The following is an 18,727-nucleotide window of genomic DNA, read 5'->3' on the forward strand; positions in this document are numbered from 1 at the left end:
ATGTTACGATTTGACATAAAATTTCTATATCACTTCTTTCTTATTGCTACATATAATATAATAAATAACATAATTAATTTTTAAGTAAATTTAATTAAATTTAAAATTTTCAGGATATTATGTACATGTACAATTTATGTACATTTATCTTTTCTCTTTTAATATCTAAAATTTAGGACACAAACTTTAACTATTATTATTATTATCATTAATTATAATTAATGGTTCAAGATCAAATGGACCAATTTTGGTATTTGAGGGCTATATTTACAGTTCAATTTATATTGGCCCAGTTATAGTAGGAGTACTTAGTTAACTCTCAATCCAATTCCATTTATTTGCAAGCCAGTAACAAATTCTTCCACGATTCCATGTTAATAACTTAATTCATAGCTATTTTTACACCATCTTTTTACGCCCACTCTGTATTTATATTAAAACTTAATTTATTTAATAAAATTTTATAAATGAAATCCTAAAATTACATAATTAAAACTAGAAAATTATATAATTAAAACATTAAACTTATATATTTGAAAGCTGAATATTAGAAGAAGGAGAAGATGATGCAGAATTTGAGGAAAATGGTGTGAAATGAAGTGGGAGTGGAGACTTGGAGTAGTATATTTATAGAGGGGGGATCTTTGAAATAACAATAAAATATTACAACAACTTGTTATTTGAAAAGCTCAATTCCGGTACACATATAGTATATAAAGCAAGAAAATGACCAAGCTTATTCATAGCTAAATAAAACAAGATGATGTCTCACATTAATGATAAGAAAGCAAAATCAAAAGTGCAGAGGAAGAGGATCCACATAAAGAGCTGCAATCAATGGCCCCAAAGACTTCTCAGGATCAGTGTAGCCATCTTCTTTATTGTTGTAAGTGATCTCAGCTATTGGACCATAGTTTAAGAGTAGCTCCACCATTTCCTTAGGCACTGTGCTGCTTCCCTTCTGAGGAGCCATTGAACTGATGCTTCATCAACAGATTTCATGCCTGGTACAAGAGATGTGAACATCAAATATATACAGCTCGTTATCACTGAATTCGTCGTATATTCTTCGAAACCTGCCATTTGCCTTTCCATAATCCACTTCTGCTCTTTGTTATAAGCCCTACCAAGCTGCTTCACCTAATCAATTTGTCACAAAAAAAAGGAACATTAACTTTTAATTCTTTATATTTAAAACAAACTAAATAGATTTAATTAAAGGGGGTACTTTTGACATAAGGGATGGAGAAGTGTTTTTAACTTTGGTGAAGGGTATAATTGCAATTCGCAAAGGGGGTACTTTTGACATAAGGGATGGAGAAGTGTTTTTAACTTTGGTGAAGGGTATAATTGCAATTAGCAACATACGTTTAAAAAGTTATAATCGAGACGGTGGTCATATATAGCATTTTCGACCATCTCTAAGAGCATCTGCAACGGTGGACGGACAGCGTCCGTCCGTCCGTGCCAGCGGCACGGAAGAACTCGTCCGCTGTTGCGCTGCTCGATACATCGAGCACGTCCGTACCAGCGAGCAGGTGACGTGGTGTGCTGCGATTGGGCAACTGCATAGCCGTTGCCTTTGAATTTTTTTTTTAAAAAAATCGGTTTTTAATTAAAAAACCGATTAAAAAAAATTCCACTTCCCAAAAAAAAATATCCGTTTTTACCGTTTTCTACCACTTTTTTTTTTTTTTTTTTTTCCCCCAAAAATACACATTTTCATCTATAAATACCCCCACTTTCACACCCAAAAATTCACACCACATTCTCTCATTTCCATTCTCATCTATATTCTCTCATTTCCATTTTCATCTACATTCTCTCATCTCCATTTCTTCCACACATACAACATAACAATGTCCGGCCAAGGCGATCACCCTCCGGGCTCCCACGGTTGGAACCCCGATTGGTTCGGTTCACACTCGTTTCCTAGTACGGAAACGGAATATTCGGCCCCTCCTCAAACCCAAAGTTTGGGGGTTCCGGGTGGCTACCGGCCATACCCAATCGACAACCAAGATTCCCCCGAAGGGCGATACGGGTGGACACCCGAGCCTAGAGCGAGGTCGACCGCCCCCTCCCAAACTCCGACTCCTCCTACTCGCGGTGTCCGCACACCGTACTCGCCGGCGGAGATGGAGCAAATTTTCAAGGCGTATTTGTCAATCTCCGAAGATCCGGAGGTTGGCACGAACCTATCAGGCGATCACTTTTGGTGGCGCATCTGTCGTCGGTACAATGAAAATCGGTCGAAGGGAACAATCGAGTGCAATGAGAGTATGGTGTGCAACGCCATCTACCGAGCCAAGGAAGAAATTAACAAGTTCCAGGGGTATTACCTCCAAGAAGAGCGGTCGGCGGGGAGCGGCCGGAGCGAGGTCAACATCATCAGTTCCGCCATGTCGACCTACCAATTCATGAACTACAAGGCGTTCAAGTACCTCAACATTTGGCAGGAGACGCGGTCGCATCCGAAGTATAGGGGAGGCGAAACATCCTCCTCTAGTGGCTCCTCCAAACGGTCAAGGTCGGTATCCATATCCGACTCCGGCTCCGAAGACGTGGTTAGCCAACTCGCCGGAGCTAACTTGGGTAGCCCCGACGCCGGCCCGAGCGGTTCCCAACGCCGACCGCAAGGAAGGAAGAAGGCGGCGACCAACCGCCGTCGCGCCGCGACTCCATCCGGCGATGCTCCCGACCCCACTCCCGTTCTCGTTCCCTATGCGCCACCTCCACCCCCACCAACTCGTTGTGGACCCTTTTGGCCCAACTCAATATGGCCGATAGGTCAACTATGACCCCCTCGCAACTTCGATCGCACGAGGCCATGATATCGGGCCTCCAAAAATAATCGGGGGTAGTGCCGCCGGATGAGTAGTCTTCCACAGGGATATTTTTAGCTTTAATTATGTAATTTTAAATTTTTAGTATTTTAATTATGTAATTTTTAATTTTTAGGATTTTAATTATGTAATTTTTAATTTTTAGGATTTTAATTATGTAATTTTTATTTTTTAGGATTTTAATTATGTCTTTTTTATTTTATTTGTAATTTGTAATATTATTTCGGTTTTTTAATGAATTTTAATGTTATGGAAATGTTTTTATTTAAAATGAATTGTGTTCGTCCTTGCGAAAGAGCACATATGTGGGTGTTGTGCTCTTGTCTAAGAGCAGGCAGGAATAGTGGCGTCGGGCCTACAACCGTGCTCGTTGGCAAGAGCACGGTTGTGGGTGCTCTAAAGAAAATTTAGACTCACGTGTGAGAAATAGAAAGCATGCATTATACTAATAAAAAGGCTTACTGTTTCTCTGTAGTAAGGAAGAACAAATTATTTTCCTTTCTTTTCAGCATCAACTACAATGTCTTCATATGTACTCATAATGAATCCGAACACAACTTTCATGAAATCTGGAAGCACATCAATGTCATGCAAATTACACTAACTTAAATTAAAGAAATACAATGTAAAGTTAACGAATTGGACTGTATGTTAACTCAGTGTAATTAATTAATAATTGGGCCAATATAAATAAAACTGCATATATAGACCTCAAATACTAAAATTGGTCCATTTGATATTTAACAATTAAAAACGTGATTATCAAATTTGAACCACACATTACAACCATACTTATTTTGATTTGAGTAATAATACTAGTCCGGTGCCGCCGGAAAATGCATCAAAATCTCCACCCCACAATTCCCCAATCTCACGCAAAATTCCATCTCCCAAACTATAAATACCTCAACATAAACTAATAAACATTCATCTTCACCAAAGCCCAAGTAAATAAAGAAAGAAAATAAGTCCCAAAAATGGGGTATTGTAATAACAAAGCAACGGTGGCGGCGATCGCCACCTTCCTCGTCATGGCGTCCACGGCGTCGGCCACCGCCCAGATCGACGCGATGTGCGCGAACGCTGAGTACAAGGAGACGTGCGAAAAGACCCTCTCCAACGCCAACAACACCGAGCCCAAGGAGCTCCTCCTCTCTGCCTTCAACTCCACCATCCGCAACCTCAAAACCGCCATCCGCAAATCCGCTCTCTACAAAGACGCGGCCTCGGATCCCCGCACCAAGGGCGCCCTCGCTGTGTGCGAGCAAGTCCTCAACACCACCATCGACAACATGAGACGATCCTTCAAGCAAGTCGACAAAATCGACGTCAACAAAATCGGCGACCATGTCGACGACGTCAAGGTCTGGCTCAGCGCCGGCCTCACCTGCAAGGACACCTGCGTCGACGCCTTCGAAAACACCACCGGTACGTAACATATCATTTCTCGAAATTAGGGTTTTTTTTTAATTTAAGGGTCTGTTTGGTACATGCAATTGATGGCGACAGGGGAAACTGGGGATAAGATAAAGGATTTGCTGAAGACTTCTGGGGAGCTGCTGAGCAACGGCCTCGCGATAGTCTCTGGCGTGACGAAGCTTTTTGAGACGCTTGATCTCGGAAAGCTGCTCAGTGGCTCCAAGAGGGTCCTTGAGGAGGCTGTCCCCGGGTTCCTCGGCCATCATGCTAGGGGCCTACTTGGCGCTGCGCCGGGGACGTTCACGCCGAGCGCGGTAGTGGCGCAGGACGGGAGTGGGAAATACAAGACCATCGCGGAAGCCATCGCGGCCGCGCCATTGAATAGTACTCAGTTGTTCATTATCCAAATTAAGGCCGGAGTCTACAAGGAGGTTCTCAAGGTCCCTGGCGGTGCTAACAACGTGGTCTTCGTCGGTGAGGGCCCGACGAAGACTGTCATCTCCGGCAGCCAGTGCTTTACAGACGGCATTCCAGCCTTCCAGACTGCAATCCTTTGTGAGTGGTCTAGTTCTAAATTCTTAAATCACAAATTTGGTCAAATTATGCTCTCACAAGTTTTGAAAATAGTCCTATCGTTGGCCATTTAAAGTTTTAAAAACACGTTTGGACTAGTCTCATATTTTAAAAAATTGTCTGACTTTATCAAAAAAAATTGGTAAAATGTCTTAGTTGATTGTAGGTCTCACTTTTATCTATATTTTTTTGAACGCGAGAAGTAACAATGTAGAATGTGGGGTCACTATAAATGGAAAGAGGTAAATATGTGAATAAATGGAAAGACATAATCTCATACACGGTGAGATTAAAACAAACTACTGTATTTCATATCCTATTTTGCAAATTGAATAAAGAATTTGATCAAATTTCATTATTACTACTAAAAAAATTTGTGTCACGTGTAATTGTAGCCATTGACGGTGATGACTTCATGGCGAAGGACATCGGGATCGAGAACACGGCCGGAGCATCCGGCCGCCAAGCCGCGGCTGTGCGCGTGTCTGGGGACAAGGCGGTGTTCTACAACGTGCACATGAGCAGCCACCAGAGCACACTCTACGCCCACATCTACCGCCAATTCTACCGCGACTGCCACATCTCGGGCACCATGGACATCATCTGGGGCGACGCCCAGGCCGTCTTCCAAAACTGCATCGTCGCCGTGAAGCAGCCGCTCCCCGACCAAGATTGCACGGTGACCGCCCAAGCCCGAAACGACACCCGGGCCGTGGGCGTGACCGTGCTCCAGAACTGCAGCATCACGGTGGAGAAGGAATTCTTCGCTGTGAAGCCCCCGGCCAAGGCGTACCTGGGCCGGCCCATGAAGGCGTTCTCGAGGGCGATCGTGATGGAGTCGAACATCGAGGGATTCATCTCGCCGGAGGGGTGGACGCCGTGGATGGGGACGTTCGGCCTCGACACGCTCTACTACGGCGAGTACAAGAACCGTGGGCAAGGGGCGGATACGTCGAAAAGGGTGACGTGGACGGGTATTCAGAAGATGACGCCGGAGCTGGCGGAGAGCTTCACGTCGGCCAAGGTCTACGCCGGCGATGACAGCTGGGTGAAGAACACTGCAATTCCTTATATTGGAGGAATGGTCAACCCTAAGTGATTAATTTGAGTTTAGTGTGACATTTATACTGCACTTTATAATAAGTTGGACATCTTAATATGTTATAGTATTCAAGCTAATATCGAAAACCAAATTGAAATTTGGTTGAATTTCAATCTTTTTTGTTCTTATAATTTTAATAAAATCAGTTTAGCCGAAATATTGTTTGAATACAGATAAATAGAGTATAATTGATAGTACTAGTCACTAATAACAAAATTTTATCAAATTTTAGTCAATCTTATAAAATTTGAAAAGTGAATATACTTAGATTAATTTAATATCAATTCGCGCGGTATCCCTATTTTATTCTTCCAATATTGCCATTGTCCATTGAAATCAATGGCAATATTAACTAAAACAGAGTGTCAATGACATCTTCCATGCATCGCAACCAATATAACTAATTATACTTAATTATTAGTTAATTATATTTCATAATTCCACTATTAGACAAGCATTACATCATAATGGATCCATGCATCTTATATATTTTTGTAATGAAAATTATAGCTTGCCATAAAAAAGAGCGAATAAAGAAGTTGGGGACGGGGATACAGATAAAGAGTTATCTCGCATGAGACATTACATATAACGCTTATTAAGACTACAAAAACCTCCATTGAATATAGGGGTAAAGAAATCAATATTGAGTAGCTAGAGTCACATTCGAGCTTCTCATTACACCTTATACACATAAAAAAATCATGAAGTTTGGTTCAAATCAAGTCTTGTCTAGTAATTTTTAAAATTACTCTTGAAAAAATTATGAAATTTAGATTTGTTCGTAATTGTTACAATGAAATATTTTTGGAAAATTGTGTCTTATGTGAAAATAGGATAATCATATTAGACGTCACTGCAAATGAGTTAAACGATGCCATATATTCATATAAATAGTACTCCCTCCGTCCCCCAAATTTTGTCACAATTTGATTGGGCACGGGTTTTAAGAAATGTAATAGAAAGTGAGTTGAAAATTTTGGTAAGATGTGGGTCCTACTTTTAAAGTATTAGTTTTATAATAAATGTGAGTGAAAATAAGTTATTAGTGGAATGTGGGGTTCACTACCAAAAATGATAAAAAAAAAGTGAAATGTGACAAATTCTATAGGACGGATGGAAATGGAAAAATATGACAAAATTTCAAGGAGGACGGAGTAATATCATATCCATCTAAAACTAGTACAATCATATACATTCAAATAGTAAAATTTATTATTACTTTGCAATAAAAAAATCATACCACGTCCACCAATTTTGGATGCAATAAAAAAAATTCATACCATGTCCACCAATTTTGGATGCAAGAGACCAGATCTCTCCACCCCACAATTTCCAACCATCTATCTATATTTAGACTCTCAACAAATCTAGAATCATGCACTACCACAAAAGTTACATCTCCTAAACTATATAAATTCCATATTTTCCACATTCCTAAAATCAATAAGAGTAAATAAACAACACACATTAAAAATAAAAGTGTAGAAAATAAGTAGCCAAGATGGGCGATATGAATAAGGCAATCCTGGCCACCTTCCTCCTGGCGGCATGCATGATCTCCGCCGACTCCGCCGGCGCCGGCCAGGCCGCCGAGGTGGACACGATGTGCGCGAACGCCGAGTACAAAGAAACCTGCAAGAAGACCCTCTCCGACGCCCAGAGCAGCGAACCCAAGGGGCTTCTTCTCTCGTCGTTCAACTCTACCGTCGCGAACCTCCGGGACGCCATCACCAAGTCCAAGACGTACCAAGACGCCGCCACCGACAAGCGGACCCAGGGGGCGCTGGCCGTCTGCGAGCAGGTCCTCAACACCACCATCGACAATATCGAAAGATCGATGGCCAAGGTCGACAAAGCCGAGGTCAGCGACGTTAACGACTATGTCGACGACGTCAAGGTCTGGCTCAGCGCCGGTGTCACCTGCAAGGATACCTGCGTCGACGCTTTCGAGAACACTACCGGTAAATTAATCTCTCACAGCATTCGCCGTTAAATGTCTATTTTTTATTTTTTTTTTAGTCTATCTATAGTTAAATGTCTTATGAAGTGCACCCTTCATTCCACTATTAATAACTCACTTTCTTTTATGAATGTCAAATAATTTCATACAACTTTCACCTATGAAAATGGGACATTTATTATCGGACGGGAGGCAGTACGTATTTAATTTTAGATCAAAGTGTCGTTCGGTTATAGTGACTCATTATCATATGATTATCCATATATGATTAAATTGTGGTATTGTTTTAGTTGGGGGACACTAATTATCATAAGATTATTCAATCATGAGATATAACTGTAAACCGAACAATGCTAACAGTATTTATGTGTTGGTAGGGGAGACTGGCGCGAAGATAAAGGATCTGCTGAAGACCACCGGTGAGCTGCTCAGCAATGGCCTCTCGATAGTCGATGGTGTGGCAAAGCTTTTCGATGCGCTTGATCTCGGAAAACTTTTCAGCGGGTCGAAGAGGGTTCTCGAGCAGAGAGTGAGGGAGACCGTCCACACCGGAATCCCAGGTTTCGTGGAACCGCATCAGAGAAGCCTCCTCGGTGCGGCTCCGGGGAAGTTCACACCGAATGCGGTGGTGGCACTTGACGGCACCGGGAAATACAAGACGATCGCGGAAGCCATCGCCGCCGCGCCCATTAATAGTACCAAGTTGTTCATTATCCAAATCAAGGCCGGTGTTTACAAGGAGGTTATCAAGGTCCCCGGTGGCGCCAACAACGTCGTCCTCATCGGAGAAGGCCCCACCAAGACCGTCATCACCGGTAGCCAAAGCTTCGTATCGGGCATCCCTACCTTCCAAACTGCAACTCTATGTAAGCTTTGCCTACAAAATTGTGTTTAATCTTCTATTTATCTAAATCATATCAATCGTATAAAATTTTAAAACGAAATACTCCATTAACTATCCTAGTTTCAACTTTTCTCAATTTTAACATTTTTTTTGTTACTACTCATGGTGACGTTATTATATTAAAACTAATGGAGTACTAGTATTTTATTTTCAAATGTTATAAAATTGATCATAACCAAATTTCTTTATTTAAATTCTAACTAAGACGTGTGGTGTTGTAGCCGTTGATGGTGATGACTTTATGGCGAAGGACATCAAGATCGAGAACACGGCCGGAGCCTCGGGGCACCAGGCGGTAGCAGTGCGAGTCTCCGGGGACAAGGCGGTGTTCTACAACGTGCACATGAGCGGCTACCAGAGCACACTCTACGCCCACATCTACCGCCAATTCTACCGCGACTGCCACATCTCGGGAACCATGGACATCATCTGGGGCGATGCCGAGGTCGTCTTCCAAAACTGCGTCGTCGCCGTGAAGCAGCCTCTCCCCAACCAAGATTGCACGGTGACCGCCCAGGCCCGCAACGACACCCGGGCCGTGGGCGTGACCGTGCTCCAGAACTGCAGCATCACGGTGGAGAAGGAATTCTTCGCCCTGAAGCCCGCAGCCATGGCGTACCTGGGGCGGCCGATGAAGGCGTTCTCGAGGACGATCGTGATGGAGTCGAACATCGATGGCTTCATCTCGCCGGAGGGGTGGGCGCCTTGGATGGGGACGTTCGGCCTCGACACGCTCTACTACGGCGAGTACAAGAACCGTGGGCAAGGGGCGGCCACCGCGAAAAGGGTGACGTGGAAGGGTATTCAGAAGATGACGCCGGAGCTTGCCGATAAATTCACTCCGGTGAAGGTCTACGACGGCGACGACAGCTGGGTTAAGAACACCGCAATTCCTTATGTTGCAGGATTGGTCAACCCTAAATAAATACTCCTACTAATGGAATTTAATAAATAAGTGAGACAAATAAACTAGGCTATGATATACGATTAGGAGCGCTGTGGTCTTTTATCTTATTTTGTTTTTACTAGGAATTAGTATGTCACCTGTATGATTGATGTACGGGTTTTGATGATATGAAGTTTTTAAAATGTAGTAGAAATTTATTATTATTATTATTATTATTATTATTATTATTATTATTATTATTATTATTATTATTATTATTATATGTGTCGATCGCCTGTGTATTTTGTTGGCAATTGAAACTAAAAATATAACACATAACTGTCTCACATCGGTGTCAAGAGAAAACTGAAACTAGTATATAAGTCTCATGGGCCCCTCCTCCTATCACCCAATTGTTTTTAGGATGGAACCCATGGATTTCTATCATGGTATCAGAGCGGGTCACCGACTGTGGGTCATATTTAACTGACCCAGCAGTATATCTGGGTTGAAACCGAAAAAAATGACTGACCCAGCAGTATAACTGGGCTAAAATTTGGGCCAAGTGGTCCAACCGATCGAAAAAAAAATTGGGCAGATTGTCCAATCGATTAGAATTGGGCAGATTGTCCAATCGATTAGAAAAAAAGTCCAACCCCTCCAAGGTTCACCTTGAAGGGTTTGAGGGAGGGTGTTGGCAATTGAAACTAAAAATATAACACATAACTGTCCCACATCGGTGTCAAGAGAAAACTGAAACTAGTATATAAGTCTCATGGGCCCCTCCTCCTATCACCAATTGGTTTTAGGATGAAACACATATATTTCTATCATATTTTTTACAAATAAAAGAACAATATTAAAAATCTTCCTCTTCCTCTTCTTCTTCCTCTTCCTCTTCCTCTTCTTCTTCTATACACCTAACATTATATTAATGTTCACCCACGCGGCCTGCGTCCACCTGCTCGACCGGCGAGAGGCAGAGCGGGCAGGTGGAGTGCGTCCGGAACCACGTGTCTACGCAATCTCCATGAAAGCAGTGGTCGCTGGAACTGGCGGCGGCGGCGCTGCCTGTTGTAATACCGCCGGAGGTAGAGGTGGAGGCCCACCATGATAACGGCGAAGGCGAAGAACAACGTGACGGTCAAAATGGCATCCAAATTTCTATTATTTCTTGCTCTATCTATCACAGTGAAATGACTGAACTATTGTTAGGACAGCGGTGAGTATTCGATTTTTCGGATTGAAATTTCGTCTAATCTGCTTTGATAAATTGAAAATTCAAATTCGAATTATGAAATCCGATCTTAAATTGTATTACAAAAATAAAATTATTCAATACCAGGAATCTGAAAATTTGAAAATTCAATAAATTTAATACCTCAAAATATCATCAGAATTGTTTTAGCATAAATTTTTATATTTATTATACTCATATTCATAATATTTTATTCATCTTTTAAAAACAGGTATCTTTTGTAGCATATAAGCTTTAATATCCAATTGGTAAGTAAAATAAAGATAAAAAAGAAAAGTGCATAAATTTAGAAGACAGACCAAAATAAAAATATATAGTTGAAAAAGGACGGACCAAAATAAAAATAGTTACTATTTTTAAAAGATAAATAGAGTATATTTTATTATGTAAAATAAATAGTATGTACTATAAATATATTTTGGATTTCAGAATGCGTTAGTTTTAAAAATATCTGATCCAGTCTTATTCGAACTATCTAATCTGATTCGAAACTAAAACTCAAAAAATCCAAATCAAATTTTAAATTTTTAATTTACTTTGAATCAGATTTCAGACATTTTGTTCACATATATCTCCAACTCCTTTTAAAATTTCGTTGCTAGTGTGAAGGATATTAAATTATGAGACTATTACTTTTGCAATGTAATATTGGGGAAATATTTTTATTTGGGGTGGGGTTGATAGAGTTTTTGGCCACAGGTAATTATTATTTACCCAATATGATTTCCGAATGATAAAAAGTTATACCTTCCTCATAATTTTATTTTTCTATTTTACTATGTCGTCTATCAAAATTAATCCTCATATATTATGATAAATTTCTTTCTCTAATTACTTTTTTCTATAGATTTCTTACTTAAATTTTTTATGGTAATAAGATTTCTTACTTTATTATTTTACATAAAAATGCGTATAGTATACTAGCTATATGGAAAGTTATATACATCAAGTTTGTTTTATACAAATGTTAAATAAAATGAACAGCGTCGCTCTTCAAAAATTAAAATGAGAGAGAGAGATGTGCTAATGGGCTTTCATTTATATGTGCGGTAGTAAATTTAATGGTCTTTCATTCTTGGCTGCAGGTTTGGATGAAGGTGAAAACATTATAAAATACTTTAAATCATCTCTACTTAAATTATTAAATATTTTGAATTACTTATAATGATATTTGAAATAAGTTAAAAGATGCATATAGGTAATACTCGCATCATAAGGAATATCTTTGTCTTATTAAATAAAAGTTTCTACAAAATTTACTTAAGGACAGTAAACTCATGTAAGTACTTTTTTCTTTTGACTATAGATAATTTCTTCCATTCATATTACACCTTTAAAAGCGATAAATATTTATGTGGGTGATTTTGTTGGAAGACAACTAATCCATTAAATAAAATGTACTCTCGTATTATAATTTCTATAACTTATTTTTATTTAACAAAAAAGTCATTAATTGCATTTTATTTTTTCGATCCCTCTTTCATCGCTCTATAAAGACCTACCTTTTATTTCTTTTTTCTTCCATTTCAGTAAAAGAATCGCCCATTTCTCTCCCCCCCCCCCAAAAAAAAAAAAATTACTCCGAATAGCTCTCTCTGACGATAAGCAAAAGTAGAAAAGAGTCGATTCAAATCGCAAATTGTGTTCTCCAATTAAGAAGACTAGTCAGGTTCGTGTTGTATGTATACTGATATACTCCATATTTTATTAAGATTTAATATTTTTTTAGTTTGATTTACTTGTGAAAAATTGATTATCTTTAAAGAATACATGAGTTTTGGATCTTGATTAGATTTTATAAGGTAAAATTGCATTGATTTTTTAGTGTGGTAGAATTTCCGTTTATGATTTTTATTTAGGGGTAAGATTAAGAAACAAAATTCCTAACCCAAGCGAAAAGCGAAATTCCTCACTCGAGAAATTTTCAGACATGTAAACAAAGATTCTTTTATACCTTGTAATGCAAATCTCTTCTCTGTCACACGCAAATCATTTAATTCTTTTTGCGGTTCATTTAAATTATACTCCTAAAATAATTTGTGTTGCCGATGAAAATGCGTTTTCAAAAGTATTGTGATCTTTATAGGCTATATATATCTATTGGGCCCATAAAGCTTCACATTATTTTAAATGTGTGGAAGTCAATCTAATTGGCTTTCTTTCTTATTCTTTGCTTGTAGTGTAAGCCCAATAGGCTGCGGGTTGATAGTTGGTTGAAGGTGAAAACATTATAAAATCATCAATACTTAAATTATTGAATATTTTGAATTATTTAAGAGGATATTTTGAAATAAGTTAAAATATGCATATAGGTAATAGTGTCATCATAAGGAATATTTGTGTCATAAAAGTTTCTATAAAATTTACTTAGGATACTTTACTTATATACTTTCTTCTTTTGACTATATATATAAATTTCTCCCAATCACATTACAACTATAACAGTGATAAATATTTATTTTTGTGATTTTGTTCGAAGTCAACTAATCCATTAGATAAAATCTCCTGGTATTATAATTTTCTACAACTTATTTTATTTAGCCAAAAAAAATCATTAATTACATTTTATTTTTCGATCCCTCATTAGTCGCTCTATAAAGACCTACCTTTTATTCCTTTTTCATCCATTTTCATTAAAAGCATCGCCCCCCTCCTCTCTCCCTTAAAAAAAATATAGCTCTATCTGAAGATAAGCAAAAGTGGAAAAGAGTCGATTCAAGTCACAAACTAGCCAGGTTTGAGTTATATGTATATCGAGTACTTCTATTTTATCGAGGATCAATATTTTTCAGTTTGATTTACTTGTGAGAAATCGTTTCTCTCTAGAGAATGCGTGAGTTTTGGATCTTAGTTTAGTTTTATTTGGTAAAATCGAATTGAATTTTCAGCGTGGTAGAATTTCCGTTCATGATTTTAGTTTTTGATTAACGTGATTTTTCTTTTATATAAATATGTAAACACACATAGTTTTTTGGGTTGGATTTTTCTTTTATATATTAATTAGAGATATCATAAGAAACAATATTCCTAACCTAATCCAAGAGAGAAAATCCTCACTCGAGAGTGAGTGTAGAAGAATTTTCTGACCTGTAAATAATAAAAGATTCTTTATGCGTGCACCTACAAAGCTCTCTCACACGCAAATCATTTAATTAATTTAGCCCTTCATTTGAATTAGATAATAATTTGTGTTAACGATGAAAATGTTTTCAAAGGTGGTGTGATCTTTATAGAGTCCTACAGCCCGGAGCGGATCTCCTACACTAACAATCTTGTACCATTCCTACTCCAACACTCACAATCAAAATAAAATAAAATAATCTCACCATCACTTATGTGTTTATAAGATTATTTTATTTGATTGTGAAGGTGGGAGTAGGAATGGTGTAGGATTATTGGTGCAGGAGATCCGCTCGGCCGCCTGCGGCCCTACTTATAAAATTGTTACTACTAATTTACCATTCACTAATGGTAAGTTGACTATTTTTTTCACGTGTAAATACAGGCCCCATTATTATTTTAGTCAGTTTAGACAATCTTATTGCAGCCACATTAAGTCGATTTATATCTTACAATAAGATTATTTTTCCTCCAACACGCAAATTATTTAATTTTTTTCGTTTATTTGACTAAAGACTGAAAACACATTTTAAAATGTTGTTAACTTTATAGTCTTTTGGTTGAAAATTTGTTGTTATACCAATTAGACCATTCGATGACGGTAAGTTGACTAGTTTTTTTCACTTTGTTTACACGCACTTGTACATTTCATTAGTCGAATTTATTTGTTGTTTATTTGAATTACACCGATTTATTATAAGTTGATTCTTTTCCTTTTCAACCATAACTCATAGTAATTCTCTCTGCCTGCGAAAAATCACATTGTTTTTTAATTCATTTTCCCAACTGTTATATTCATTTGTTTTCCTATCCATCTATATCTCATTTTTTATTAATAATCACAATTGGATTCTTTTCATATTGGTTCATAAATTATGAATCATTACTTAAAAGATTTATCTCACTGTCACAAATTAATAAATCAATGCACAATGTAATATACATGCATGTATGTTCTATATCGCTCTCTATCGCACGCACGAACACATCTGTGCGTGTTCCTGCGCGTTCATGGGCTTATATTATATTCTTTTTTTATCTACAGAATAGGTCAAATCATGATTCTAATTTAAGTACTGATTTATTCGCGTGTTTCTAAGTTCTAACATATACTGTATTATGCATAATTAATCAATATTTGTTAGTATTTTATTGGTAATACTAACTTCTTGTTAATAGATAGGAGTAGTACTGTTTTATTCCTATATCTATTTCGAGAAAAAAGAAATTCATCCACACGCTCCTCCATGGCGCGTGGGGAAGAGTTGTTCATCACTCGCTATATATTTCTTCTTCCATTCTCATGAACTCAAATGAGTCTTAAAACGCAGCCCATTGCGAAAAAAGACAGGTTCTTCCCTCTTTATCGCGTATACATAAAGCTTTTGTATGTATGGTCGGACGTAGACGACGTCCCCTGTTTCTCTATTTTTGGTGTATGCTTGTTTCACATCTAAACCCCATTCTTTTCCCTCCAAACAAGCCCTTCAAATTATTTTTCTTCTTTTTTATACATGCATAGATGTATTTGTAAATGTTTTTTATATGTTTATGTTCATATTCTTTCTTGCCGATGTCGGTTTCTTTTATATTTTGCTTTGTGAAAAGTTGGGATATTTATGGTGAAAGATGGAATTTTGTTTGTATCTATGATACTTTAATGACTTGATCTTAAGTTTATTGTGATTAGGTTTTACGGTTTTGGTTTTGGTTTTGGTTTTCCAAAATTTGAGTCTGTTCAAGGTGCAATTGGGTATTGTGTAAAGAGCTCATTCTTTAATTTCTGGTACATTGTTATCTGTTTTGCTGTTTTGGGAATCATGGTGATTTGATTTTGATCATATGTATATCATTATGTGTCAAGAAACTTTTTTTATACTCCATTTTTTAATCAGATCATAGAGAGAAGGGTCGGTTTTGGAAAAACTCTGTTTTGCTGGTTAGTTTTTCTCCCTTTGTTTGGTTTATGATGATATATCTAAGCTATGATGGATTGACTTCATGTTTATTCTTGATTGAGTTTTGATATTGCACAGGCATTCTAATTTTGATACTGCACAAACTGATGCATCTTTAGTTGGCAGATGACTAATTGTATGGAGAATCATGTTGCGTCCTCGTTGTATGATACGTTTGGGGAGCCAAAAATCGCGCCTCGAGTTGGGAATGAATATCAGGCTGAACTGCCTCAGGTTCTTGGAGATTCAAACACTTTGTGTCACTCAATGGACTGTGCAGATGATGAGACCAGAGCTGATTCCCTGCAAAATTTCGACTTTGGTTCGTCTATAAAGTTGGCGTGGATAAGCAGTGAGCAATCTGGTATGAGGGGATCACTTGATTGGATGGATGAAATAGACGAGCGCAGTGGTAAAAACTATCGTTTGGTTCCTGAAAGCTGTGATGAATGCTGGTCTGAAGCTGAGAAGGGCTGTTTCCTTCTTGGATTGTACATATTTGCAAAGAACTTTGTCGAGATAAAGAAATTTGTTGGGACGAAGGATATGGTAGCTGTGCAGTCGTACTACTATGGGACGTTCTACTCTTCACCGGAGTATCACAGATGGTACAGCGCTAAGCACAAGAGATGCAAATTAGGCCGGGGATTGTTTTATGGGCTAAGGCTGCAAGAATTTCTATCTAGGGTGCTACCAAGAGTAGGGGAGTCTCAGAATGCTTTATTGGAGGTACTTATTGCTTATGTTTTCGTCTAAACATCTGCGTTTTTTCTTGATTGAATGCCAAATAGTGCAGAAATGTGCTCATTTAGTGCACTTTTGTGCTGATTTTGTGCATTTGGTTGTTTTTTCTAGGTTTCTAAATCATTTGAGAATGAAAAGATATCAGTGGCAGAGTATGCCTTCCTTTTGAAGGCGATGATTGGTACAGAGTTGCTCGTGGAAGCCGTTGGCATTGGGAGAGAGCATCAAGATCTCACTGCAATGGCTACGAGACACTCAAAGACACGCCATGATATGCCATCAGAGAACGTGTATACCTCACTCACAACAGCTGAGATATCGAACTTGTTGAGTGGAGAGCACCGGCTGAGCAAGGCCAGATCGAATGATCTCTTCTGGGAGGCAGTCTGGCCGCGTCTGCTAGCAAGCGGTTGGCATTCGGAGGAGGCCACGAACTACAGAGACGTTGCTAGTTCAAATGCAAGTCCTAGCCTAGTTTTTCTTATTCCCGGAGTGAAGAGATTTTCGAGGAGAGAACTGGTGAGAGGTGATCAATATTTTGATACTGTGGCTGATGTGTTGAGAAAAGTTGCTCGAGAGCCTGCCCTGCTCGAGCTCGAGCTCGACCAAGAAGGCGTTGGTTGCAGCAACAAGGTAGAACAATGTGGATTGGCTAATGATGAGAATCATTGCAGTTTTTCCATCACTGTTGTGGATACAGGCCTCCCAGATGGGAAGGTAGTCGAATTCAGAACCTTCCCATCTGCAGCAGAGATCGGTCGCGAAACACCTGATGAGGCTACAATTCTAGGCAAGAAACGCGGCCACGATGCCATGGCCTTGGATGAAGAAGCTCGTCCGACTTCCCCTGATGCAAGAACCGCGTTAGTGCACAAGAAACGCACCACTCGAGGTCAAAATGAAGATGAAGTAAGCAAGAATGTTGATATATTGCCATCCACTAGCAGCAGCAGCAGCAACAACAGCAGCAGCAGCATTGAAGAGAAACAACCTCAGTTTTTTATTGACCTCAACTTGCCTCCAGAGTCCGAGCAAGATATCATCACTTCAAAAAACAATCTTGAAACTGCTAGCTCGAACCAAACAAGGTTTAGCACGAGGCGTAGGCCTCCAACAATGAGAGTTCTAGAAGCTTTTGCGCACGGATACTTGAGTGTGAACAAGAAGCAGAAGAAGAAGGAAGACGGGCAATGAGCAAGCGATGTTGAAAGAGGAGATCTATCTGACAATCTCTGTGTTTTTGCTGCTTCCATGTGAAAAACCAAGTAAAGAAAGTGGTCCTGGTTGGCAGCATTCAAGAATAATTTTGTAGGTGAGAAAGCACATACTAGTATTTTCTTGCAGCTGATTTAGGTGCTGCAGATGTTTCTTACCAAATACCAATCAACTTTGCAGTGATTTCATTGTTGCAACTTTGAATGTAACGAATACCATGAAAAACATTTCAAGTGTGGATAATGGTGATAAAGTTGAGTGTCCATTGCTCCATTAGCACACTTGGTCTCAAATTCTTTTTTGATGATTTTTACACCAAGTTGAAGATTTTGTCACGGTCTCTAATTTAAGATAGATATTGAGTTCTTTCTTAAATCAAATTTGATGATTTTTAAGAATTAATTATCAAGATTCTAAGGCTGACAGTTTTTGGCACGACACGAATCCGCACGAAATTAATGGGTTTTGATCAAAGCTTATTGGGTTCGTGTCCTTATCGAGTCGACCTGAAAATTTTGTGTCGTGCTCGTGGGTACCCGTTAAGAAATAAAATTACGTATAATATTATTAATTTTTAATATTTTAAAATGATACTTTTTTTTGTTGGATTTTATTACGTTTTTAATTAGACTTTTAGGGTTTCTTGGTATGATGGAATGAAATGAAATATGAATAATTAATATGTTGATTCTATAAAAAAATATTTATTTAATAATATTTTTGTCAAATAATTTGGATC

General features: G+C 38.6%; 3 protein-coding genes across 3 annotated transcripts; all 3 read left to right on the forward strand.

The window, feature by feature from the left end:
- The first annotated feature begins 3,805 nt into the window (after positions 1 to 3,805).
- Positions 3,806 to 6,097, forward strand: LOC121770753 (pectinesterase-like). The gene is made up of 3 exons (XM_042167525.1): positions 3,806 to 4,274; positions 4,356 to 4,820; positions 5,234 to 6,097. The coding sequence occupies exons 1-3, from the start codon at positions 3,824 to 3,826 to the stop codon at positions 5,935 to 5,937; spliced, it is 1,620 nt and encodes a 539-aa protein (XP_042023459.1). The 5' UTR covers positions 3,806 to 3,823; the 3' UTR covers positions 5,938 to 6,097.
- A 1,307-nt stretch (positions 6,098 to 7,404) lies between these two features.
- On the forward strand, positions 7,405 to 9,971 carry LOC121770247 (pectinesterase-like). The gene is made up of 3 exons (XM_042167014.1): positions 7,405 to 7,904; positions 8,281 to 8,769; positions 9,029 to 9,971. Exons 1-3 carry the CDS (start codon positions 7,445 to 7,447, stop codon positions 9,730 to 9,732), a joined length of 1,653 nt encoding a protein of 550 aa, XP_042022948.1. The 5' UTR covers positions 7,405 to 7,444; the 3' UTR covers positions 9,733 to 9,971.
- A 6,184-nt stretch (positions 9,972 to 16,155) lies between these two features.
- Positions 16,156 to 18,183, forward strand: LOC121793134. Its single transcript, XM_042191320.1, has 2 exons — positions 16,156 to 16,758; positions 16,885 to 18,183. The coding sequence occupies exons 1-2, from the start codon at positions 16,156 to 16,158 to the stop codon at positions 17,965 to 17,967; spliced, it is 1,686 nt and encodes a 561-aa protein (XP_042047254.1). The 3' UTR covers positions 17,968 to 18,183.
- Positions 18,184 to 18,727: the final 544 nt, after the last annotated feature.

Source organism: Salvia splendens, chromosome 2 (assembly GCF_004379255.2).
Source record: "Salvia splendens isolate huo1 chromosome 2, SspV2, whole genome shotgun sequence".
In the NCBI taxonomy this organism is placed as follows: Eukaryota; Viridiplantae; Streptophyta; class Magnoliopsida; order Lamiales; family Lamiaceae; genus Salvia; species Salvia splendens.

Coding starts and splice junctions, on each gene's coding strand:
- LOC121770247 (XM_042167014.1), top strand. CDS start 7,445: ATGGGCGATATGAATAAGGCAATCCTGGCCACCTTCCTCCTGGCGGCA. Junction 7,905..8,280: donor CGCTTTCGAGAACACTACCG/GTAAATTAATCT, acceptor ATGTGTTGGTAG/GGGAGACTGGCGCGAAGATA. Junction 8,770..9,028: donor CTTCCAAACTGCAACTCTAT/GTAAGCTTTGCC, acceptor GTGGTGTTGTAG/CCGTTGATGGTGATGACTTT.
- LOC121770753 (XM_042167525.1), top strand. CDS start 3,824: ATGGGGTATTGTAATAACAAAGCAACGGTGGCGGCGATCGCCACCTTC. Junction 4,275..4,355: donor CGCCTTCGAAAACACCACCG/GTACGTAACATA, acceptor TGATGGCGACAG/GGGAAACTGGGGATAAGATA. Junction 4,821..5,233: donor CTTCCAGACTGCAATCCTTT/GTGAGTGGTCTA, acceptor GTGTAATTGTAG/CCATTGACGGTGATGACTTC.
- LOC121793134 (XM_042191320.1), top strand. CDS start 16,156: ATGACTAATTGTATGGAGAATCATGTTGCGTCCTCGTTGTATGATACG. Junction 16,759..16,884: donor CTCAGAATGCTTTATTGGAG/GTACTTATTGCT, acceptor TGTTTTTTCTAG/GTTTCTAAATCATTTGAGAA.